The sequence below is a fragment of the Cebus imitator genome, unplaced genomic scaffold, assembly GCF_001604975.1.
Source record: "Cebus imitator isolate Cc_AM_T3 unplaced genomic scaffold, Cebus_imitator-1.0 Scaffold674, whole genome shotgun sequence".
NCBI classification, from domain to species: Eukaryota; Metazoa; Chordata; class Mammalia; order Primates; family Cebidae; genus Cebus; species Cebus imitator.
Genome location: NW_016107989.1, coordinates 368,150 through 390,492, shown reverse-complemented (window position 1 = coordinate 390,492; position 22,343 = coordinate 368,150). Strand labels below are relative to the sequence as shown.

At 37.8% G+C, this 22,343-nt stretch overlaps 1 protein-coding gene across 1 annotated transcript in view; it reads left to right on the top strand.

The window, feature by feature from the left end:
* Positions 1 to 22,343, top strand: part of LOC108295990 (catenin delta-2) — a 688,803-nt gene that overhangs the window by 310,749 nt on the left and 355,711 nt on the right. The window contains exons 3-4 of the mRNA XM_017518360.2: positions 16,477 to 16,511; positions 16,861 to 16,977. Of these exons, the coding sequence (XP_017373849.2) occupies positions 16,477 to 16,511; positions 16,861 to 16,977 (152 nt within the window). The remainder of the gene's footprint in view (positions 1 to 16,476; positions 16,512 to 16,860; positions 16,978 to 22,343) is intronic.

Genomic DNA, 22,343 nt, shown 5'->3' with positions numbered 1-22,343 from the left:
TGTGCTGACCTCCACTTGTGAACACCTGTTTTATTAGTACCTTCCCATTGCAACAAAAAAGGAGGGATGTTGTTTCATCTCTGTTCTCAAGGAGCTCCCAGTCCAGAAAGAAAAATGCTGAAAAACAAATAATCCTAGCTTGTTTTGATAAGGGATAAAGGTACTGTTGGGTCTCAGAGGATACAAAGCCTCACTCAATTGGCCTCAGTTAAGGCAAGTGGCTGAGACAGGGTCTTCAAGTTAGATCAAGAAGGTCTCGCAGTTGGAACATGCTTTCCAAGGAGCTAGGGCTTGATCTCACAGGCAATGGGCAACCACCGAAGGTTTTTGAACTAGGGATTGCTGAGGATCAGATTTTGCCTTTGGAGTTGATGTGGTTTGGCTGTGTCCCCACCAAATCTCAACTTGAATTGTCTCCCAGAATTCCCACGTGTTGTGGAGGGACCCAGGGGAAATTAATTGAATCATGGGGCTGGTCTTTTTCATGCTGTTCTCGTAGTGGTGAGTGAGCATCACGAGATCTGATGGTTTTATCAGGGGTTTCCGTTTTTGCTTCTTTCTCATTTTCTCTTGGTGCCACCATGTAAGAAGTGCCTTTTGTCTCCCACCATGATTCTGGGGCCTCCCCAGCCATACAGAACTGTAAATCTGATTAAACCTCTTTTTCCTCCCAGTCTTGAGTATGTCTTTATCAGTATCGTGGAAACAGATTAATACAAAGATGTGGATTTCATTGACAGTGGAGATAATTCATGGAAGCACAAAGACTGCAGGCATGAAGAATGAGAGAGAGGCAGTGGGGTGGAATGAAGTCTGGAGAGGCAGGGGAGCATTTGCTGTTGTCCTCTTTGTGCCTGGGACCTTCACATACCTTATTATTGAATCCCACAGTGGCTGCTTGAGGCCGATCATGTTCATGTTATTTCACAATGCCCAAGGCTGAATTCAAATTTGTGATCAGTTGTTCAGAAAGCAGCTGGGGGCCAGGCATGGTGTCTCATGCCTGTAATCTCAGCACTTTTAGAGGCTGAGGCAGATCGATCACTTGAGGTCAGGAGTCCAAGACCAGTCTAGTCAACATGGTAAAACCCCATCTCTACTAAAAATGCAAAAGAGTTAGCCGGGCATGGCAGTACATGCCTGTAGTCCCAGCTACTCGGGAGGCTGAGGCAGGAGAATGGCTTGAATCTGGGAAGCAGAGGTTGCAGTGAGCCAAGATGGCACCACTGCACTCCAGCCTGTGACAAAGCAAGACTCTGTCTCAAAATTAAAAAAAAAAAAAAGCAGATGGGAAATTGCCATTCAAAGTACTAAAAAGATGCAAAGCCTTTTCTCCTTTCTTCCACGATCTTACTCTCAACTTGTCATAGTGTTTTTTGCATACTATTTAATATATTTCTAAGTAAAGAAAACTTAAAATTTTAAGTCGTTAGCACAGATTTTACTATTTATCTGTATACTGTGCTATTCCAGATTTAAATGCAAATATAAGAGCATTGATCTTGTTTGCAGAATGACTGAAATTATATAGTTCATATTTCATAGCTCATGCATTTCTATCTGCTTTGTTCTTACTGCAGTGGGGGAAACACTGTGCAAAACTGCCTCAACTGTTTTTATTTCATTTCTTGATATGCACACATTCTACCAACATTCTCTTCCTGGTGAGTAGGAAATGAATGAAAGGAAATGGAACTATGAATTGCCCTGACTTTCCCTTTTCTTCTAAGTTATCATTTTCAACTTAACTGATTGGGTGACCTGTATAAAAAAGGATATGACAGGGATCCTCAATTGTTCATATTTTTCAGAAGGTCATTGCCTTCTTCATTCAAAGCAAGTTCCGGCTTGAAGGGAAAGCGTGGTCTTTTGGAGCTGCCAGCACTCCTGTTTACTCAGTCATAAACGTAACACATTTAACTTGTATTCGCTTGAGCCTCACTCAAGTCCCGCAACACGTCATGCGTCCATCAGGGCATTGCAAATGCTCTACGTGAACGAGGCAGCAAGGAACAGAGGAAAGTGGATTGTGCATATCTCCACTTCTGCACATGCTCCATTAACCTGTCAGATTTCACTTGCAAAACATAAGCTCAAAGATAAAGTTGTCCCGAGTTTTAAGAGGGCAACAGCAGAGCATTAAACCAAGCACGGGGACTTCTGAGCGTGGGACTCTGTGCATCTGAATGGGTTTCAGGCCCATGAAGCCAGCCCTCATAATGTTATCTGAGTACATACGTGACGACTCAGACTGTACCTAAGATATGACTTCCTTCACATTTCTCATGAACAGTAAGGAATTTGTGACGGTGTCAATAAAAAATTCTTCAGTGACATTTGTTAAAGAATGGGAAGGATGACTTGTTGTTTTTTAAAGGGGGGCTACAACAGTGGGGTTTGGTAATGGAGGAAAGAGATTGGGCTCAACTTCAAATACAACATGGAAAAGTGGGAATTTACAGCCAAGAAGGAGGGTGGGGGGTCAGTGGATAGAAAATTACTGAGAGGAATCATCAGAGGCAGGGAGGATCCTGGCTGACATGACCTAAAGGTATTCTTGCTGAAGACAGGCTGAGGGGGTCAGACATCACCTGGAGGATGATGGAGGCGGAGGAACCGGATCAGACATGGAGGATGGCAGAAACTGACTTAGCAGGGTTGTTGCTGGAACTGTAGTGTACAAGGAAGATCTTGGGAGCCAGAGAGCTCGGAAGAGCCCAACCAACATTTGGTCAAGGCGAAAATCTTTGTCAACGGAGATCATCCAGGCACAGAGCTCTTCATACCAGCAGGGAAAAGATGATTAAAAACCCAACCAAGGCAGTTAAGAGGAGTGGGTTTCAAGGGATATTTACAATGGAAAATGGATAGATGGATGTAAAGGTTCTCAAGAATGATTTAAAATATGCTTTAAATATCTTAAGAACGTTGGTAGGAATTTCAATTCATGGCTTTTAAAATAATTTTAGACATCTGACTGACCGGCAGTGCTGTTGTTTCATCAGACCTCATGCAAATCCGCATTCTTTTTTTTTTTTATTTTGAGGCAGTCTTGCTCTGTCTCCTAGGCTGGAGTGCAGTGGCGCAATCTCAGCTCACTGCAACCTCTGCTCCCGGGTTCAAGCAATTCTCCTGCCTCAGCCTCCTAAGTAGCTGGAATTATAGGTGTGCACCACCATGCCTGGCAACTTTTTGTATTTTCAGTAGAGATGGGGTTTCCCCATGTTGGTCAGACTGGTCTCAAACTCCTGACCTCCTGATCCGCCTGCCTTAGCCTCCCAAAGTGCTGGGATTACAGGCGTGAAGCACTGCGCCCCGCCCCTCATTCTTTATCAAAAGGAGAACTTCAGGGCACATACAGCTGCTGTATACTCAGAGAAGGTGCGGAGGCTGCTCCATCTTTCCTGTTTCAAGTATCAGATGCTAAATGTTGGAAAGAAAGTGATTTCTTAATGTGTAACTTTTTTTCACCACAATAAATATGGAAAGCAACAGAAATGTAATCAATCAAGACCACTTTCCAGGCATCAGGATAGTGGGGTGGAAGCAGATTGACACTGCAGTAGCTACCTGCAAATTATCTGCCAGGCAGCAGCCTAACTTCAGTAAATATGCTTCCAGAGAGCCAATAAAGTGTATTGTGTGAGGTCTCCTGAACCCATGTAGTATGCATTAAGACTTGTACTCTGCTCCAGGTTTGAAAGCCAAAATACCATTTTTAATTTTTCCTGAGAACATATGGCAATGGAAGTGAATACAAGATCCTGATGAGCAGGGAATCTTACATATAATGGATGAGTTTTCCTTCAGTAGCAGCACAGTTTCTTGTCCCTGATTGGCAGTGGGCAGTGTGATTGGTGTATTATGCTCCAGGGATAACTCCTGCATTCACAGAACAAAGCAAAAATGAGCCTAGGGCGGGGTCACCTGAGCCCTGGCTGGTAAGAACAAAAAGATAATCAGAAGTCCACAATGGTTTCTTTTTTCTCTTTTCTTCCTTTATTTCATCTTCCTCCTTTTCTTTCTTATTACTTCACTATGCCCAAACTTTTTAAAAATTCTAGTTTAATTATTACATGGAAATAATTATATAAATCCACATAAAATAACTAGTCTGGGAAAAGAAAACACAGTGGTATAAAACCACATTCCTCTAATTTTTTTTTCCTTTTTATTTTGAAATAACTATAGATTTTTATGAACATGCCAGACACACACACACACACACACACACACACACACACACACACACACTTCTTCTAACTTCGCCTAGCCCATCCAATAGTCACATCTTGCATAAGTAATATAATATCACAACTAGAATCATCATTGCTACAACCAACAGATTTCCCCAGCTTTATATGCACTTATGTCATGTGTGTATGGAACATGTTTAGTTCCATGCAATTTTGTCATGTGAGTAGCTTTATGTAACCACTGCGACAATCAAGATTTAAAACTATTCCATAACTGCAAGGGTCCTCCATGCTACTCCTTGGTAGCCACATACCCCTTTCTCCATCCTTAAGCCCTGGCAACCATCAATCTGTTCTCCAGTTCTACAATCTTGTATTTGAAGAATGTTATTCCTCCTTCTCACTCAGCAGGCAGTCCCCTTGAGAGTTGTTGCATGTTTCACGTACATTTCCTTGGTATGGATGTATCAGTGTGTATAACCATTCACTTGTAGAAGAATATTTATTATTTGTAGTTTTTGACAATTATGACTAGAACTATTATGTACATTTGTGTACCCATTAAACTTTTTAATGAAACCTTCAGATCGTTTCAGATGGCTCAGATGGTCAAAAGGCCACTATTGCTCTTAAAGAAGTAAAGATCTGGTGTTCGCTTCAGCAGCACATATACTCAAAAAAGGAAGTAAAGGTCTGTAACACCACAAAAATTGTCATACATGAATATTACATGGTTTCTGCTCTATAAAGACACTAAGATTGACCCTCAGAAATATGTATATATGTATATATTTTCTTTCCTGTGAAATTGGCAATGGTTATTCACATATATTTTCATTTCATGTCTAAGAGGTGTTAGCTTTGCTTATATTAATAAAATCATAGCAAATGCAGTCAAATCCACTATTCAGGGTTTGATATATGTGTAGTAGATGACATACATAGGAAGCAAAAGCAGAGGAAAGAAAAGCTATGAGCACATCAGTGTATTTTAGAGGAACAGAGGAGTGAGTTCTACACACACGTGTGTGCAACATTACATTCATATACTCCTGCACATAACATCACTCACACACAGGACTGCAAGAAGCCAAGAAAACACAAGCTTGACCCTCTCTGTTTGCTCAGAGAGGTCTCCAAAATTAAGGAGCTACCTTAACTGAGATGACCAGACAACAGGGATAATTTTGGAAACAAAAATACGTTGAATGCAAAGGACGGCAACTTGGAATGTCTGAGAACCTTGATAGACATGCCCCTTCTATCGACAAACAAAGTACTCTTCTCCTGAAGAAAATCAGTTATGGATAATCCACCTAAAAGGTGCAGTGCGCTACCTCTCAACTCTCAGGATCAGGAAATGAAGTGTTCACGTTAATCAACATCTGACTATGAGTTATAACGTCACCAAAACAGAAGTATTCTTGTAGCATATAGAATGCAACAGTATACACCAAGCACACAAACTACACAAACTATTCAGTTTGTTGGTTTGGAACGCGCTTCAAAACACTGTATTGTAAGACCCACCAGTCAACGAGTGAACAGGACCCCTGGTCAGCTGGAATTGCAACGTACTGCATTCCAATTTATGGAATGCCCACTGGCAAAGATATTATGATACATTATTTTCTAACATAGTTGATATTTGTAAATGCCACTTTACTATAAATTTTTTGTCTGCTGTTATGAGCATTTAAAAAAGAATACCTAGCCCCATGCATGAGAAGCTTCCCAGCATACTATAGAAGGAGCTATGGTGTGAGAATTTTCTACTTGATAATGCACCATTTGTCACTGCTTCTGATATTGAATTTTATGCATACTATGTCTCTTGTAATATAAGTACAATCAACTCCAAAGCTATAAAAGAATTTGAGGAAGAAAAATATGAATGCATTTCTTTCCCACGGTGACAGCTTGGCTTGTGTGTAGACAGAATATTTAGGGTGACCGAGCCTCTGGCTAATTCTTTGTGGCTGTTAGAAACTAGAGGATTTATTTTGAAGGAATTAAAACAAAACAGAATTCATGTGAAATCCCCCGTTTGGTTGTAGCTGGCTGGCCTGCAGACGTGACAGTGCTGTGGATCTCTGTGATACACACAGGAGTCGTGTGTGTCCCGGCCGTGGCTTGGGAGCTGTTACTGCTTTGCAGCGTCAGTTGCTTTGACAATTGTCAGTCACCAGGGTGAGCAAAATTAGCTTAGGAATACAAATTTCCCCTGCCTCAAACTAAAAAGAAATTAATAGTAGCAATTTAGTTCTGATTTATTTTCTCCTGTGGTCTTGAAAATAGCAAATGGTCTTTCTGGTTTTTACTATGGCAAAAATGGTGGCACTTGCCAGGGAAATCCTGAGCAGCACTGATTGAAAAAGATTATGGCTCTAAAGCAAATCATCTTTCTTTATCAATCACAGACTGCTTTGTTTCTTCTCCATTTTAGTGTGAGGAAAAATGATAGACAATATAAATTCTATAAAGCCTGAAACTTACATTTTTGATGATATTTATTGGTCCCCAAGTATAGACAAGTTGAACACCATATGCTTGGCCTACTGGATGCTTTTCAGTTTTCAGTTCTGTGAATTAGCTGTACTCTCTCAGGCCTTTCTCTGTGTGATGATGATACCTTAACTTTTGTTGGACAGGGTGGTTGGATGTGGGGGTGACTGCATCCTGTGTTCCTGGAAATGTTCTGTGGATTTTTAATATTTTATATCCTTCCCTTTTATAAAATCACTATGGGAAGAGTTCTAGCGATATTCCTATTTTACAGATGAGGAAACAGAGGCTTAGAAAGTGTAAGGCAGAGGTGACTTGATCACTTCCCCTTAGGCAGGAACCCCCCAGTTCTGTGTGTTTATTTGCCGTGTCATAGACACGGCATAGAAGTCATAGACAGCCAGCACTGCACCTCTCTTCTGTATGCCCAGAGCCAAAGTGAGCACTCACCAAGAGTTTGTGGTGACTGTGTCACCATTTTCTCTGGGACTGGTTGTGTCTGGCTACTTAGGTGCAGACACCGCCAGGCCTGGGTATTGTCTTAGTGTCCGCTGCTCCCATTTCCCCATGCTGGCCCCCATTTTGACTCTCCCGCAGTGGACCACAGTGTACTCCAAGTGATGAAGTAGATTGGAGTAAGCCATAGTCAATAAGCCAGTTAAGCCATTTTAACAACGTGACGTTACCAACAAAGCCAGTCCCCTCAACACCACAGGGGTGTTTCCCTGTTTAGTGTCTGAAAGCCAATATGCAAAACCAAAAGTAAGCATCAAGCCCTGCAAGCTTTATTCAGTGCCCATGAAATCAGGAAGTGGGTGTATGACTGGTGACAGCTGGAAAGTCACAGATGGAGGGCATCTTGAATGAAGGGTTGGGCATGAAAAGGAAGGGGAGGAATATTCATGTCTCTTCTGGGAATGGGCAGGGAACTTCTCAGAACTGGAGTTACCACTTTTTAGTCCTTTTATGGTTTCTTCCAGTTGTTGTCATGGTGATTGTCAACTGTCATGGAGCTATTGGGAGCATCATTTAGCACAGAAATCAGATTATAATGAAGTCAGAGGTCCTTCAGAGGTCAGAGAAGCTGCTTTATTGGACCCCATAGTTTTAGCCAGTTTGGTCTGAAGGGGGAGCTTCTGACCTCAGGCATCTCGTGTCCTAAGGATAAGCAGAGTTAAGGTGAGGTAGAAATTCACGTGGGTCACGTAGGACTGGGTAACAATCTCATAAAAGAGGAAGCAGTTCCATACTTCCTCGAGATATACCAGACTTTGAGATTCTGCAGCTGTCCATTGTAGCCTGTAAAAATGTTCGTAATAGCCATCAGGTTGTCTTTTTGATGGCAATAGTTAAAACAAAAACAAGAAGTATCATCTAAAAACGAAATTCTAATTGCGTGGCAGAGATATTAGGACATTCATTTGGCATTATACCACAAACAAGCATAGAGAGTACACGCAGCTGACCACAGGGAAATCAGTTCCACAAAATGTTCTGCAGGGAGTGGGGTTATTCAGCAACCCAACCAGTGTGTTCTGGACATAGAGCGCTAATGGAAAAGGGCAGCAGAAGCCTAAAGCTGAGCTTGGTGGGGGACCACTCATTGCCATTTTTACTAAATACGTTGCATTTTCACAGTACTTGAGGCCTTTGACTAAGGGCCTTTTATTTGGCAACCTACGCCTATTCCTGTGAGGTGCTGCATGCAAAACTGTATACTAAAAATGTTTTGCTGTACAAATACAAGGTCAGGTCATGTGGGTATCATCAGTATAAAGATGTTTGTTCCTATGGGTTAGAATCAAAGGTGAGTTTTTGGTTTTTTTTTTTTTTTTTTTTTTGCCACAATGTCTCATACTGTCACTCAGGCTGGAGTGCAGTGGCATGATCTCATCTCACTGCAACCTCTGTCTCCTGGGTTCAAGCGGTTCTCCTGCCTCAGCCTCCCAAGCAGCTGGGATTACAGGTGGCTGCCACCATGCCGAGTTAATTTTTTGTATTTTCAGTACAGATGGGGTTTCACTATGTTGGCCAGGCTGGTCTTAAACTCCTGACCTCATGATCTGCCCACCTCAGCCTCCCAAAATGCTGAATTGCAAGCATGAGCCACCACACCTGGCCAAAGGTCTGTTTTGAAGCAATTTATTTCCCAATAGTTTCTCTGGCTTATTTATGTTTTAGGTACATTGCTTACCTCACAAGCAAACTAACAAAAAAACTCATAGTTCTGTACCTTTATTTCATTTTAAAAGATATTGTGAGCAATAATACAGCACATGATGCAGTGTGGAGATTGATGCTTTGGGTATCAAAAAGTTGAAAAAGACAGTAAGAGTATATTTGAACAGGTTTATAACAGATGGAACACGTCTAGTAATGGTTTGCTTTGTGTGTTTTCCTGGCATTAAGAAAATGCTCTGAACTTCACATATACATTTTTATTAGAAATGGCCTGCAGAGAGTTACTGAGGCTATCGTATTGGAATGATGAGGTGGAGATCACTTCTCGAGGAATTCAAAGGTTATCTTTTTGTTTACACCAGCATGCTTCCTATTTCATGCCCTCCGAACTTGAAAGTTATTGGTTGCTCACTTGAAATGTTCAAACTACATCAAACTTGAAACATTGTAAAAATGACACTGTCATTTGTCTTAATGTGAAATGGGAAAAGAAGTTAATATACCTCTGAACCGTTGTTGCCACTATTATTTGTGATCATCTATTTCAGAATTGTTTGGCATCATTTGAGTTTAAACTGGGAGTGATTCCAACAGTGATAAGAATATTATAAAGGTTGCAATCACAAGGGTTTATCGAAGCATTTAAGCATATTTATAAGTGCAGGAATCATGGGGAATTTTTTCTCTTCCAAGTATCAAAGATATTTTAAAAATAATGTTAACATTTTGTCATAATAACTTCAGGTCATTTTGTCATTTTTCATAAAGAAAACATTGGAGATAAAAGAGGGAGGGAAGTGACTCTTCCTTAGACTCATTTTTCTGCACCCTCCTGACCCTCTGTAGAGCCAGCACCACCATCTTCGTTTTGATAACTTTTCAGTTAATATATTTTTATTCTCTTTCTACGTGCATATATGTCGAGAGAGGTGTGTATGTGTATGTGTGTATAAACAGTATTGCTTAGTCAGTGTTTCTAAAATTCACATAATGGGGATCCTGCAATATATGTCTTATCAGCAACTTGCATTTTTTTCTCTGTATTTTGTTTTTAAGAACTTCATACGTATCTGGCTAATTTAGTTTACCTGCCAAATAGAATTTATTCCATAGGTATGTCGTATGAGGGATCTCAAAAGGTTTGTGGAAAAATGGAATTAAAAGATACAAATAAAGAATAAACTGTATTTCTCACAGTATCCGAATACTAACTAGGCCCAGCCCTGCCCTTTAGAAATTGCTGCGGATGGTCTGCCGCAGCAGTCTTCACCTTCATCATCATCTTGTCCCTTCTTAAAACAAGTTATCCATTTGCAAAATGCTGATTTCTTTGGTGGCTTTATCCCCATAAACTCTTTGTAAGGCATCAATGATTTTGCCATTCTTCCATCCAAGTTTCCCCGTAAATTTGATACTTATTCTTGCTTCAATTTTAGCAGAATTCGCGTTTCCCTAATAAGAGCTCTTTTCAAACTGATGTCTTACCCTTGTTAGTGCCTCAAACTAGATGATGTTGAGACATGACCAGTTAGTATCAGTTTATTTGGGTGCAACAAATTTTTGAAATCCACACATAAATTTTTTCATAGTATGCATTTTCCATGAACTTTTTGAAAACCTCTCATATATGGCATGTAATCATATAATTATATTTGTCAATTTTCCTGTTGCTGGAACACAGGTTGTTTCCATTGTCTTGCTATCACAACAGTGCAGACATGAACAATCTTGTACAAGTCTCCTGGGCAAAGGTGCAGTTGTTTTCCTGGAGTCTCTAAATAGATACAGGACTCCTGGATGATTAGGTATTGCATGTGCAACATTACCAGGTACTGTCTCACAAGTCACCTGTGTGTTTCACTGATTTACTCTTCCACCTACAATGTATGAGAGTTACTTCCCCATTTCTTCCCCAATGCTTAATATTGTCAGACTTTCAAATTTTTAGACAGTTTGTGGAGTATCAGGAGGTCAGACTTTCAAATTTTTGGGCAGTTTGTGGAGTATCAGGAGATCAGACTTTCAAATTTTTGGACAGTTTGTGGAGTATAAGGAGGTATCTTGTGTTTAATTTTTATTCCTGAACAACTTTAATGTGTTCAGTAGTCATACATTCTTGTTTTTTGGTTTTTAGGGTTTTTTTTTTTTTTTTTTTGCTATGTATCAGCTATACATGTTTGATGACCTCTCTTCTATTTGATTTTTAAATCTCTATCTTATTGATTTGTAGGAGTTCATTATATATTCTGGAAGGTAAGCATTGTAAGTTATATGCATTGCAAATATTTTCTCCCAGGACATGGCTTGTTTTACAACTTGGTTTCTAGTGGGAGTTTTTTAGTCATTTAAGATTTTACTTTTGATGTAGCTAAATGTGTGACTGGAATAGTGGTTCACACATTTCTGTAGATTCTGGAACCAAACCAAGGTTATAACTCTGGCTCCACTACTAACTGGCTGAGGGACCTCCAGCAACTTCCCTGGCATCTTTTTACCTTGGTTTTACTATCTGTAAAATGGGAAAATATTACCTCTCTCAAAAGTTTTGATATGAAGATTAACTATAAATCAGACTATTGTCTGCTACCAAATGAGACCTATATACATATTAGCTGTTAGGATTTGTGCTTTTAGTATATTATTTCAAAAATTCTTTCCTAGTATCACTGATGTCTTTATGTATTTAAAGGTTAAGTGTTATTTATGGTTGTCTTTGTCTTAAATACATGTTTTTCTCATAGTCAATAGATTCTGGATCTTACATTTAGGTATATTCAAACACGTTTAGACTGACGTAAATTACGTCTATAGTTTTCTTACATTTATTTCTTTAGAGGTGATTTCTATTTCATAAAATAGCATTGCAGCAGTAAAAGCAAATTTTGTTTCCTGAAATCGAACATGCATTTAAGTTATAACACCTTCAAAAATGACTTTTCCATTATATTAAATTGAATTATGTAATTGAGAGAAAATTTACCACAGGTAATTCCTAGATACCTGATATGAGAGTGTCTGAGACAGAGGCATAATCCATGTTTATTGAATAAATAAATAGTTTATTTGCTTTTTAAAAAGCATCTACCTTAGAGCAATTTTTAAAACAAGGAGTCAAATATATAAAATAGGAAACTGCATAAAAGCTCCTAGCTAAAAGATTAAAGTATGCACTTAAAGGAAATAAAATCCGAACCAGCTTTCTCTTGGGACTTCTATTCTCTGGGATCAGTCATACTTTTAATGCATTTTAACAGTGCTAAAGAAATCAGGGAAACCATTGAAGTGATTAATGCTTTTTGTCTGCCCAAAAGGAAGATCCCTGTGTTTTGAAAAGATAGTTTTATATTCACTTCTAATGATATTTTTAATTATAATAAAAAGTTTCTTCTTTTTTCTGTTGTGTCATAAAACTGAAACACATTTGAAAGAGATGAACAGAAAAATAAATATCTAATAGCACGTTTTGTAGCCCTAAACATGAAATCAACACCTGCTCATAATCTTGGCACCACCTTATTTGTACTAGGGTTACTGAGGACATTTTCTTCCAACTCTGTATTGTAGAAATTGGAGATCAAGGAGCCAGAAATGCCTTAGGAATTCGCCTTTCTGAATTGGTCAGTGTGACATTTATTCTTCTGGTTCGAGCAGCCCTCTATTTACAGAGTTTTAACACAACAGTGGTTTATTTCTCACTGGTGCTCTGTGTTCTCTGGGTGGGCAGAAGCTTCCATTCCACGTAGTTACTCGGGAATGCATCTCAACACAGGGCTTAAGAAGAGAGAGACAGCAAGAAGACCTCATGCTTCTTCTTCTGTGCTTGAGCATAAAGTGGCACCTGTCACCTTCCTCTCATAGGCTTTTGCGTGACCCCATCTATGGGCAGGGGAGCTGAGCAGAGTGTGTTCTTCAGTGTGCCTGTAAGGAGAGGAGTGCTGGACTTAACTGGGCACTGGGAGTGACTTCCATTGACATACTCATACCACTTAAAATGGGAGGTAACCTAGGCATGTTCCCCTGCACAAATCTTTAAAAATTATTTTTAAATTTTTTAGAGGCAGGAGTCTCGCTCTGTGGCCTCGACTGGGGTGCATGAGGGACAGTGGCACAATCTCAGCTCACTGCAGCCTTAAACTCCTGGACTCAAAGAATCCTCCCATGTCAACCTCCCAAGTAACTAGAAAGAGAGGCATGCACCAGCATGCCTTGCTAATTTGTAAACGTTTTTTGTAGAGACGAGGTCTTGCTATGTTGCCCAGGCCAGTCTGAAACTCCTGGCCTCAAACCATGCTACTGCTTTAGCCTCCCAAACACTGGAATTATAAGCATGAGCCAGGGTTAGAGGCATGAGTCACCACGCCTAGCCGCTCCATGACTTTTGATTTTGAACACTAGTCAGAATGACCGTTACTAAAAAATCAAAAAATAATAGATGCTGGAGAGGTTGAGGAGAAAAATGAACACTTAACGTCTGTTGGTGGGAATACAAATCAATGCAACCATTGTAGAAAGCAGTATGATGATTCCTCAAAGAGCTAAAAGCAGAACTACCATTCAACCCAACAATCCCATTACAGAGGAATATGAATCATTCTATCATAAAGACACATTCATGCAAACGTTCACTGAAACACTATTTACATTAACAAAGACATGGAATCTACCTTAATGCCATCAGCAACAAGATGAATAAAGAAGATAAGGTACATATACACCATGGAGTACTATGCAGCCATAAAAAAGAAAGAATGAGATCATGTCCTTTGCAGGAACATGGATGGAGCTGGAGGCCATTATCCTTAGAAAACTAATGCAGAAACAGAAAACCAAAGACTGCATGTTCTTACTTACAAGTTGGAGCTAAATAATGAGAACTTATGAATACAGAGAAGAAAACAATAGACACTGGGATCTATTTGAGGGTGGAGGGTGGGAGGAGGTTGAGAAGCAGAAAAGATAACTATTGGGTTCTGGGCTGAATTCCTGGGTTATGAAATAATCTGTACAACAAACCCCCATGACATGAATTTACTATGTAACAAACCTTGACATGTATCCTGGAACCTAAAATAATGGTTTAAAAAGAAGAATTTGAATTCAGGTGTTGCACACATCAGTTTAAATCCCTGCTGGGATCCTTATGAGATGTGTGGTCAAGTTTTGCAACGTTACTAAATCTGTTATTCCCCATCAATAAAGAAGAGAGTTCTAATCGTTGTGAATTAACTGAGCCTTGGTAATATTATACCACCTTGGTATACAGGAAGCACTTAGTAAATGGCTGTACTGGCGAAGGAGTGTAGTAGTATGGAGACAGTAGCAAATCCTGGAGGACATAAGGACTTTTTGTTGTATCTGTTTCCTGGTGCTATCTTTACAAATTGCCACAGCGGGTGACTTAAAACAATAGAAATTCATTCTCTCATGGTTTTGGAGACCAGAAGTACAAAATCAAGGTATCAGCAGGGCTGTGTTCCCCGCAGTCTCCAGGGGAGTTTCCTTCCTTACCTCTTTCAGGTTCTGATGACTTCAGGCATTCCTGGGCTTGTGCCTGCATCACTCCAGTCTCTACCCCTGATTTCACATGGCCGGCCCCTCTGCGTCTTTGTCTCTCTTCTGTCTCTTATAAGCACATCTGTCATTGGATTTAGGGCCCACCTAGATGACCCACGATGATCTTATCTGAAGATTATTAACTTAATTACACCTGCAAAAACACTTTTCCCAAATACGTTACCATTAACAGGTCTCAGGGTTTTGCTGAGGACATATCTTTTGAGAGAGGGGGCCCTCCATTCAACCCACTATCAAAATGGAAGTGTTTTCTACCCATACATAAATCTATGGCATGTAAACACTTAAAATATTATACCACTTTAAGAATTTGTCCAGCCTTAAAAAGAATGAAGTTGTGGGGAGCTCTAAGTTAATAATGGATGATTAATGAAAATAGTATCTAGTGTTTTTCAAAGTTAGAAGCACATAAGGATCGTCATGGAAACTTGTTATGCAGTGCAGGCTTCCAGCTTAACCCACAGGCTTTTTGATCTGCGAGGACTCTAGTGGGACCCCAAAATACATATATATAAGAAGCGCTACAACAGATGATTCTAACACAAGCATTCAAAATTACTCAGAACCCAAATGCCTGAGTTCTATTCCAGCTTCTTCAAATGACCAATGGGATTGATCTTTAAATACTAATATTTTGATATTCACGTTCTTGAAAAGTCATGATCCATAGACTTCTTAGAGGATCAGCATAGCCAGGATAACTGTGGTTCTGATTTTTGAATTGGTGATTCTTGAATAATAAGATGGGACTGTTTATATTAAATTCCATTTACTAACTTAACCTGTCTCATAATTTTTAAAATGTTGATTTTAGGATTATGCTTCTATTTTAAGAGTTAAACTTTGTAGCTAGATGTTACTAGTATATAATGTCACATCTTTTTGATGCAAGAAAGAGTTGCATTGGACTGAATATGAAATATTATTTTGTGTATCAATTCTATCTACAGCTCTTATCATTATAAAACCATTGTCCAGTTTTCTAATATGGATTGACTCAGGGACAAGATACCCTAAAACAGCCACACGTTTCTTAATGGACTAGCCTTGTATTTAGTAATACCAGTCATGGCTTTTCTGAACATGGATTTATACCTGGAATTCCCTTTGTCTCTGTAAATGTATTCAGAACCCTAAGGTACAGACTAAAGATCTACAATCCGCATGCTCTTGTGAAACTAATGAACTATTCCTGGAAGCTGCTTGATCAGAGTAAAATATCATGAAATAAGTGTATAGAATCATTCTCAAAATGATGTCTCTCAGAAATTAGCATGTAGATTTCTCACCAATTATTTACCTATAAAAAGAGTGCATGTAGGAAGTGTTTGCATACACAATGGAAGATTTGCTCATATTTAGAAACTGTGTATTTTGTATTTAATAAATCATTCACAGTAAATCTCTGTTGCCTACACAGAGCCACTCTATACAATATCTTTGGCATATGTATATGGACAACCCTTTCTGTCTGTATCATTTCATAAGATGCATTAATAAGTGAGACTTTTGGAAATGTATATTTAGTTGGTGGTAAAGTGTCGTAATATTTAAATTAAACTCCTAATAACCAACTAAAGGGAAATTTTAATATGATACAGCTAAATGGAGGCAAAGATTTAGATCATCTCTCTAATAAAAAAAGAAATAGTAATTTACTTATTAGGCTATCTTACGAAGTCTACATGATCCTATTCTAAAATAACTAAAACAGAGTAAAACTGCATGTATGTAGAGGCTCTTATAAAGAATGAGCCTAACAGGTTGGGTTTTGTAAACAATGAGCTTTTTTCTGAAGATTACTGAACAATGTCCATTTAAAACATGCTAATACTTGTAGATCAAAAGGGATATACAGCAAATCGATTAAAATTAAAATTGTATCAATCTCCCTTTTCAGAGTAAGAAATGAAATGAAATGCCATGGAGCCACTATTCCTACCCTAATGTGCCTTTGTTTCTTAGATTTTAGGGTCTTTTCTAATCAACGCATTATATCTGTGTATTCTCTTTTTTACAGTTCAGCAGAAGAGCAGTTTCACTGGCAGTCACAAGGTAATGTCGACCTTATTGATGAAGAGTTACACATATCTCTACTGTTGACTTTTCTTATGAACTTTGAAATGAGACCCAGAAAAGTAATAGGAAAATGTCCCGATAGTAAAATTAAATGATAGCTCACAATTTATTGGGAGTTAAATCTTTCAATTCTGTAGTAACTAGGCTCTTCAAGGGTACATGAAATTGTTGACCTTGGCTTTAATGCTGGTTGACCAAGAATTACAATGGGATAGCTAATGAAAACTTCATAGACGTACTATGATATTTTTAATGATTAAATGATAACTTATTTAATAATAATATATGATGTGTGTGTTCATCACTTTAAAATATTTTATTTCAGATGGTCAAAAAGATATCGAAGATGAGCTCACAACCGGTCTCGAGCTGGTGGACTCCTGTATTAGGTCACTGCAGGAATCGGGAATACTTGACCCACAGGATTATTCTACAGGTGAAAGTAAGTCACATGGCGGTTATGGTTGAAGGCAGTTAAAATATAGGAATATTATGTCATTATTTTTCTAATATCATTACATTATGAGCAATATCAAATGAGGATTTCAGGATATTTTTATGCTTGTTTTATCCATTTACCTCCATCCCACCTATTCCTTTCCTACATTGTCCCAGCTCAATTCACATTAGAGTATAAACTCTTTTAAGCCAGTAGTTTTTGTGCTGATAACTGACACACTGGTGATTCTCACTGTTGTCTGATATCATTTTCAATATCTAGACTAGCATATTTTATGAACTCATCATATATTTTGTAGTCAACACGATGTCTGCCTTAAAGTTAACTATCAATGCTTTACTCATACAGATCACTGTTGGTAGAAATCATAAAAAGCAGCAATTATATGACAAAATAGAAAAAAATTGGTGTACTGTCAGTACTATTCAGTACTATGCTAAGGTACTGTGCAATGAATCCTTACCTTTCTGTATTTAGCCATCTTGCATTGCTGTATTAATTCCATAGAATATTTAAAGTTCACTTTCTCTCCACTTAGTAACATATTTTTCAACCAGAATGGTTGAGGCTTATAAATAAAAGTGTTTGGAGTTTAAATGAACCTCCTTTAAATAAATCATAAAATTCTCTTCACTTATTTTAATAAAATGCCACAAAAGGCTAAAAATTTCATCATTAAAATAGGTATTATCCTGGTAATACATTGAAAACCAGTGAAGCATTTTATTCCTTAATTGAAAAAATAAAATTTCCTCCAATACCCATTAAACTTTACCATGTAAAAGAAAGACAAAAGGGTAAGATAGCATACTGATCTTGAAAACTATGTAATTTACAGATTAGCTCATTTCGTCTATAATCTTTGTAATACCATTACTCTTAGGATAACATTGTTGTGTATACAACAGATATATTTATACCCGTATGCATCCTCTCAATACAATTACTAAAGAAAGATTGGTTTGGTATTATCCTTCTTCTCTGCATTTTGTATTGAAATGTATAATTGTTACATCTTTTCACTCATGGTCATTAAAAATATTTCTCTTGTAGGGATAGCTGTCGTTAAAACTCATCTAATTAATATTTGAAACACATGCACTCATCTTATTAGAGAGTAAGAAAAGCAGCAACAGAATAGTCTGTCTTGTTGGAGAAGAGGGAGACAGTAGTAGAGATCTCATTTTTTAAATATAATAACATATTTGATTATGAGTTTAGGAGGAGTAATCTTTAATAAATGGAAAGCATAGAAAATAAAGCAATGAGTTAAATAAAAAGTAAACGAATTAAAATAGAAGAGATAAATTAGGTATATCAATCTAATGCTGCATGTAAGCATGCTAAATTCTCCTCTGAAAAGAATAAAAGTTCAAACTTGCAGTAAACAAAGATAAAGTAGTTATGAGTTATTCATAACATTTAATGAAATTAGTGTTGAAATGAAAGGAATAGTCAGTGTAGTGCCAGCAAATATAATCAATGCAAAGAGTGGGATTGGAAGAATAACATGAGATAAATTGGAATTTAATACAGAATCACTTAGCAGGGCCAGAGATGGGAGTTATGTAGTGAGCAGTCATATAAAGTTGTGTGAAGCTCATACTAAAATCTAATGAGCATGTATGTACCAAAGAGCATACCATATGAATATTAAAACAAATGTTACTAAAAATAAAAGAAGTTGATGAAAAATAGTATTGTGAACATTTGAATGCATGTGAATCAGACAGAACGCCAGAAAGGAAAGCCACAAAATGTTGAAATAACCAATTAACAAAAAAATGTATTAAATAAATTTTAGAGGTTTTATTGATTGTATGATAATATGTTTTCTACATATGTCCAAGGAAAATTTACAAAAATTGACCAGCTACTGGAAGATAAAGGTAATTATAAAAATTAAGAAGTATGGACGGCCATTTTCTTGGATAAAAATCTACCAACATTAAAAGTAAATAATAAAATTATAAGCAAAATGTAATAATATTAAAACTAAGAAACATAATTCTGGATATTTACTGAATCAAATGGAAATTATAAAGAAAATTGCATAATATTTACCAAGCAAATAAAACAAGAACATATTTTAGTGAAAACAGAGAAGTATGGGGGAAAAAAACACATTCAGAGAACATCTTAACTTCATTATTAAAAATACAAAACAAAATAAAGAATGTTGTACCTAATTTGGAGAAAATCTTAAAAGAGCTAAGTAAATAGCAGGAAACTAGGAAGATGGACATGATAAAAGTAATGCAGAGAAGTAAGAGAAAGTGAAATAGTCGAAGGTAAATAAATGCTGGCAGAGATAAATAGAGGTGAGAAATCTATGATTTTTTTGGATAAATATATTTTTTTTCTGTAAGTCAAGTAATAATATTGAGCTTTCTTAGTTGAGAAACTCTGTTACACAAAAGGAAATGGTAAAGAAAATGTTTTAGTGTTCCTCTTAGTTTGCCTGCAATATGTATTTAAAAATTACCTACAAATAGCTTATAACAGGAAAGTTAAATGCTCCAATATGGTCTTTCCATATATATTTGGTAACCGCCAAATGTTTATTTTTTAAGAAAGATTAGTCACTTTATATTGTCATGTACTGAATTATCTTATTGAAGACTCCAAGGATTTTAGTTGATTATTTCTTTTGAAAGCTCCTGCATCCTGCTTTGAAGAAAAGAACAGAAACAAAACAAAAAAGAAACAGGTGATAAAAGTACCATTCAAAAGTTGTATGCCAAGGGATTCTGAACCACAGCCACATAAAGAATAGTATTATTCTTAAGAACCATTTGCCCTAGACATCTGCAGAGTCACCTTGAGACTGAAGTAACTGAGTAGAATTTAGGAAAATAATTTTAACATATTGGGTAGATAACTATCATTTTGGGGATCAATATTGCTAATTTTAAGTGTTCAGAAGATGATAAAAATCTAAATTGCTCTGTGTATATATATTGGTTAGGTTCCAAATGAGATGTGCATTCTATTTGAAAGAGTTTAACTGAACAGAATTTAATTAAGGGACTATTTATGAAGAAGTGGGCAGGATGAAGAAAACAAACAGTGCATATTGAGGTATTCAGGCAGTAGAAGACAGAAGCCCTTACCACCCTTAGACCCTAAGGGAAACCAAGGAACTAGTTCCAGCAGAGCCTGGAAGCAAGGAGGGAATCAATGTCCTCATCTCTTTTTCCTCCTGCCCCCTGATCTCCTTCCTCTGCCTCTCATTGGCCAAACCCAACCAGAAGCCAAAATACAAGACTTCCTAGTATGTGTGGGAGATTAGCAGAGAATAAATAAACTGGCTAGCCATGTGCAGAAAGCAGAAACTAGAGCCCTTCCTGACACCTTACACTAAAATTAACTCCAGATGGACTAAAGACTTAAGCATAAGACCTAACACCATAAAAACCCTAGAAGAAAACCTAGGCAAAACCATTCAGGACATAGGCATAGGCAAGGACTTCATGACTACAACACCAAAAGCATTGGCAACAAAAGCCAAAATAGACAAATGGGATCTAATTAAACTCCAGAGCTTCTGTATAGCAAAAGAAACAATCATTAGAGTGAACCAACAACCAACAGAATGGGAAAAAATTTTTGCAATCTACCCACTGACAAAGGGCTAATATCCAGAATCTACAAAGAACTAAAACAGATTTACAAGAAAAAAATAAACCCATTCAAAAGTGGGCGAAGGATATGAACAGACGATTTTCAAAAGAAGGCATATATGAGGCCAACAAACGTGAAAAAATGCACATCATCACTGGTCATTAGAGAAATGCAAATCAAAACCACATTGAGATACCATCTCACACCAGTTAGAATGGAGATCATTAAAAAATCTGGAGATAACAGATGCTGGAGAGGATGTGGAGAAATAGGAACACTTTTACACTGTTGATGGGAGTGTAAATTAGTTCAACCATTGTGGAAGACAGTATGGCGATTCCTCAAATCGCCTAGAAATAGAAATAGGACCTAGAAATAGAAATTCCATTTGACCCAGCAATCCCATTATTGGGTATATATCCAGAGGATTACAAATCATTCTATTATAAAGACACATGCACACATATGTTCATTGTGGCACTGTTTACAATAGCAAAGACCTGGAACCAACCCAATGCCCATCGATGATAGACTGGACGGGGAAAGTGTGGCACATAGGCACCATGGAATGCTATGCAGCCATAAAAAATGATGAGTTCGTGTCCTTTGTAGGGACATGGATGAACCTGGAAACCGTCATTCTCGGCAAACTGACACAAGAACAGAAAATCAAATACCGCATGTTCTCACCCATACGCGGTATTGAACAATGAGAACACATGGACACAGGGAGGGGAGCATCACACACTAGGGTCTTTTGGGGGGGACTAGGGGTTGGACAGTGGGAGGGGGGTAGGGAGTTGTGGAGGGAAAACATGGGGAGAAATGCCAGATGTAGGTGATGGTGATGGAGGCAGCAAACCACAATGCCATGTATGTATCTATACAACAATCCTGCATGTTCTTCACATGTACCCCAGAACCTAAAGTGCAATGAAATATATTTTTTAAAATAATAAAATTAAACAAACAAAGAATAAAAAAAAAGTGTACAGCTATATCAGCACAGCATTCTCCTCAGTAGAACAAAAGCATACCATATGTAACTCTCCGATATAGAAACATAGCAAATAGATACAGAGTACAGAGTGGCATGTTGACAGATTTCATCTAATTAGGAAAAGCCCATCAGTTTCTGCCAGTTAGTGATTATTCAATCAATGGATTCATTATCTATGAACCAGCTAATGCTAAATTGGACCTGGCACCCTGCCCTTGAGAACCAGGGTTCTCTTAATCCTCACTCAAAAGAGACTAAAACAAGGCTAAATACTGTCTAAACTCAGTCTGGAAAAGTTCTAAAATGGAAAGCAGTCTCACCACATAAGGGCATAGTTCTTAATTTGTTGTATATAAAGCTTTTTGCTATTTTTCAAAGGTCTGATTAAAATAAAATTTGAATCATAATACTGTTCTTCTTGACCTTAAGGCAAGCAGTAACTGCTCTACTCTGCAGATTTTATTGTGTCATACAGTTACCAATGGGTTTGTAACACTTTGTATGTTTTTAAAGTGCTATCTGAAACACCTGATAAATCCTGTCCACAACCTTTGCTACCCTGCCTCTTTCTGTGACTACTGGCTGTGTAATTTCAATTTTAACAAATACGTGTCACTGAGTCGCTAGGAGAAATGCTTCAGAGATTGCTATTGCTTCAGTGGAACAAAACAAAACAACAAAAAATAATTTACCAACAGAAGCTTGGGGGCATCAGCTTTTTACA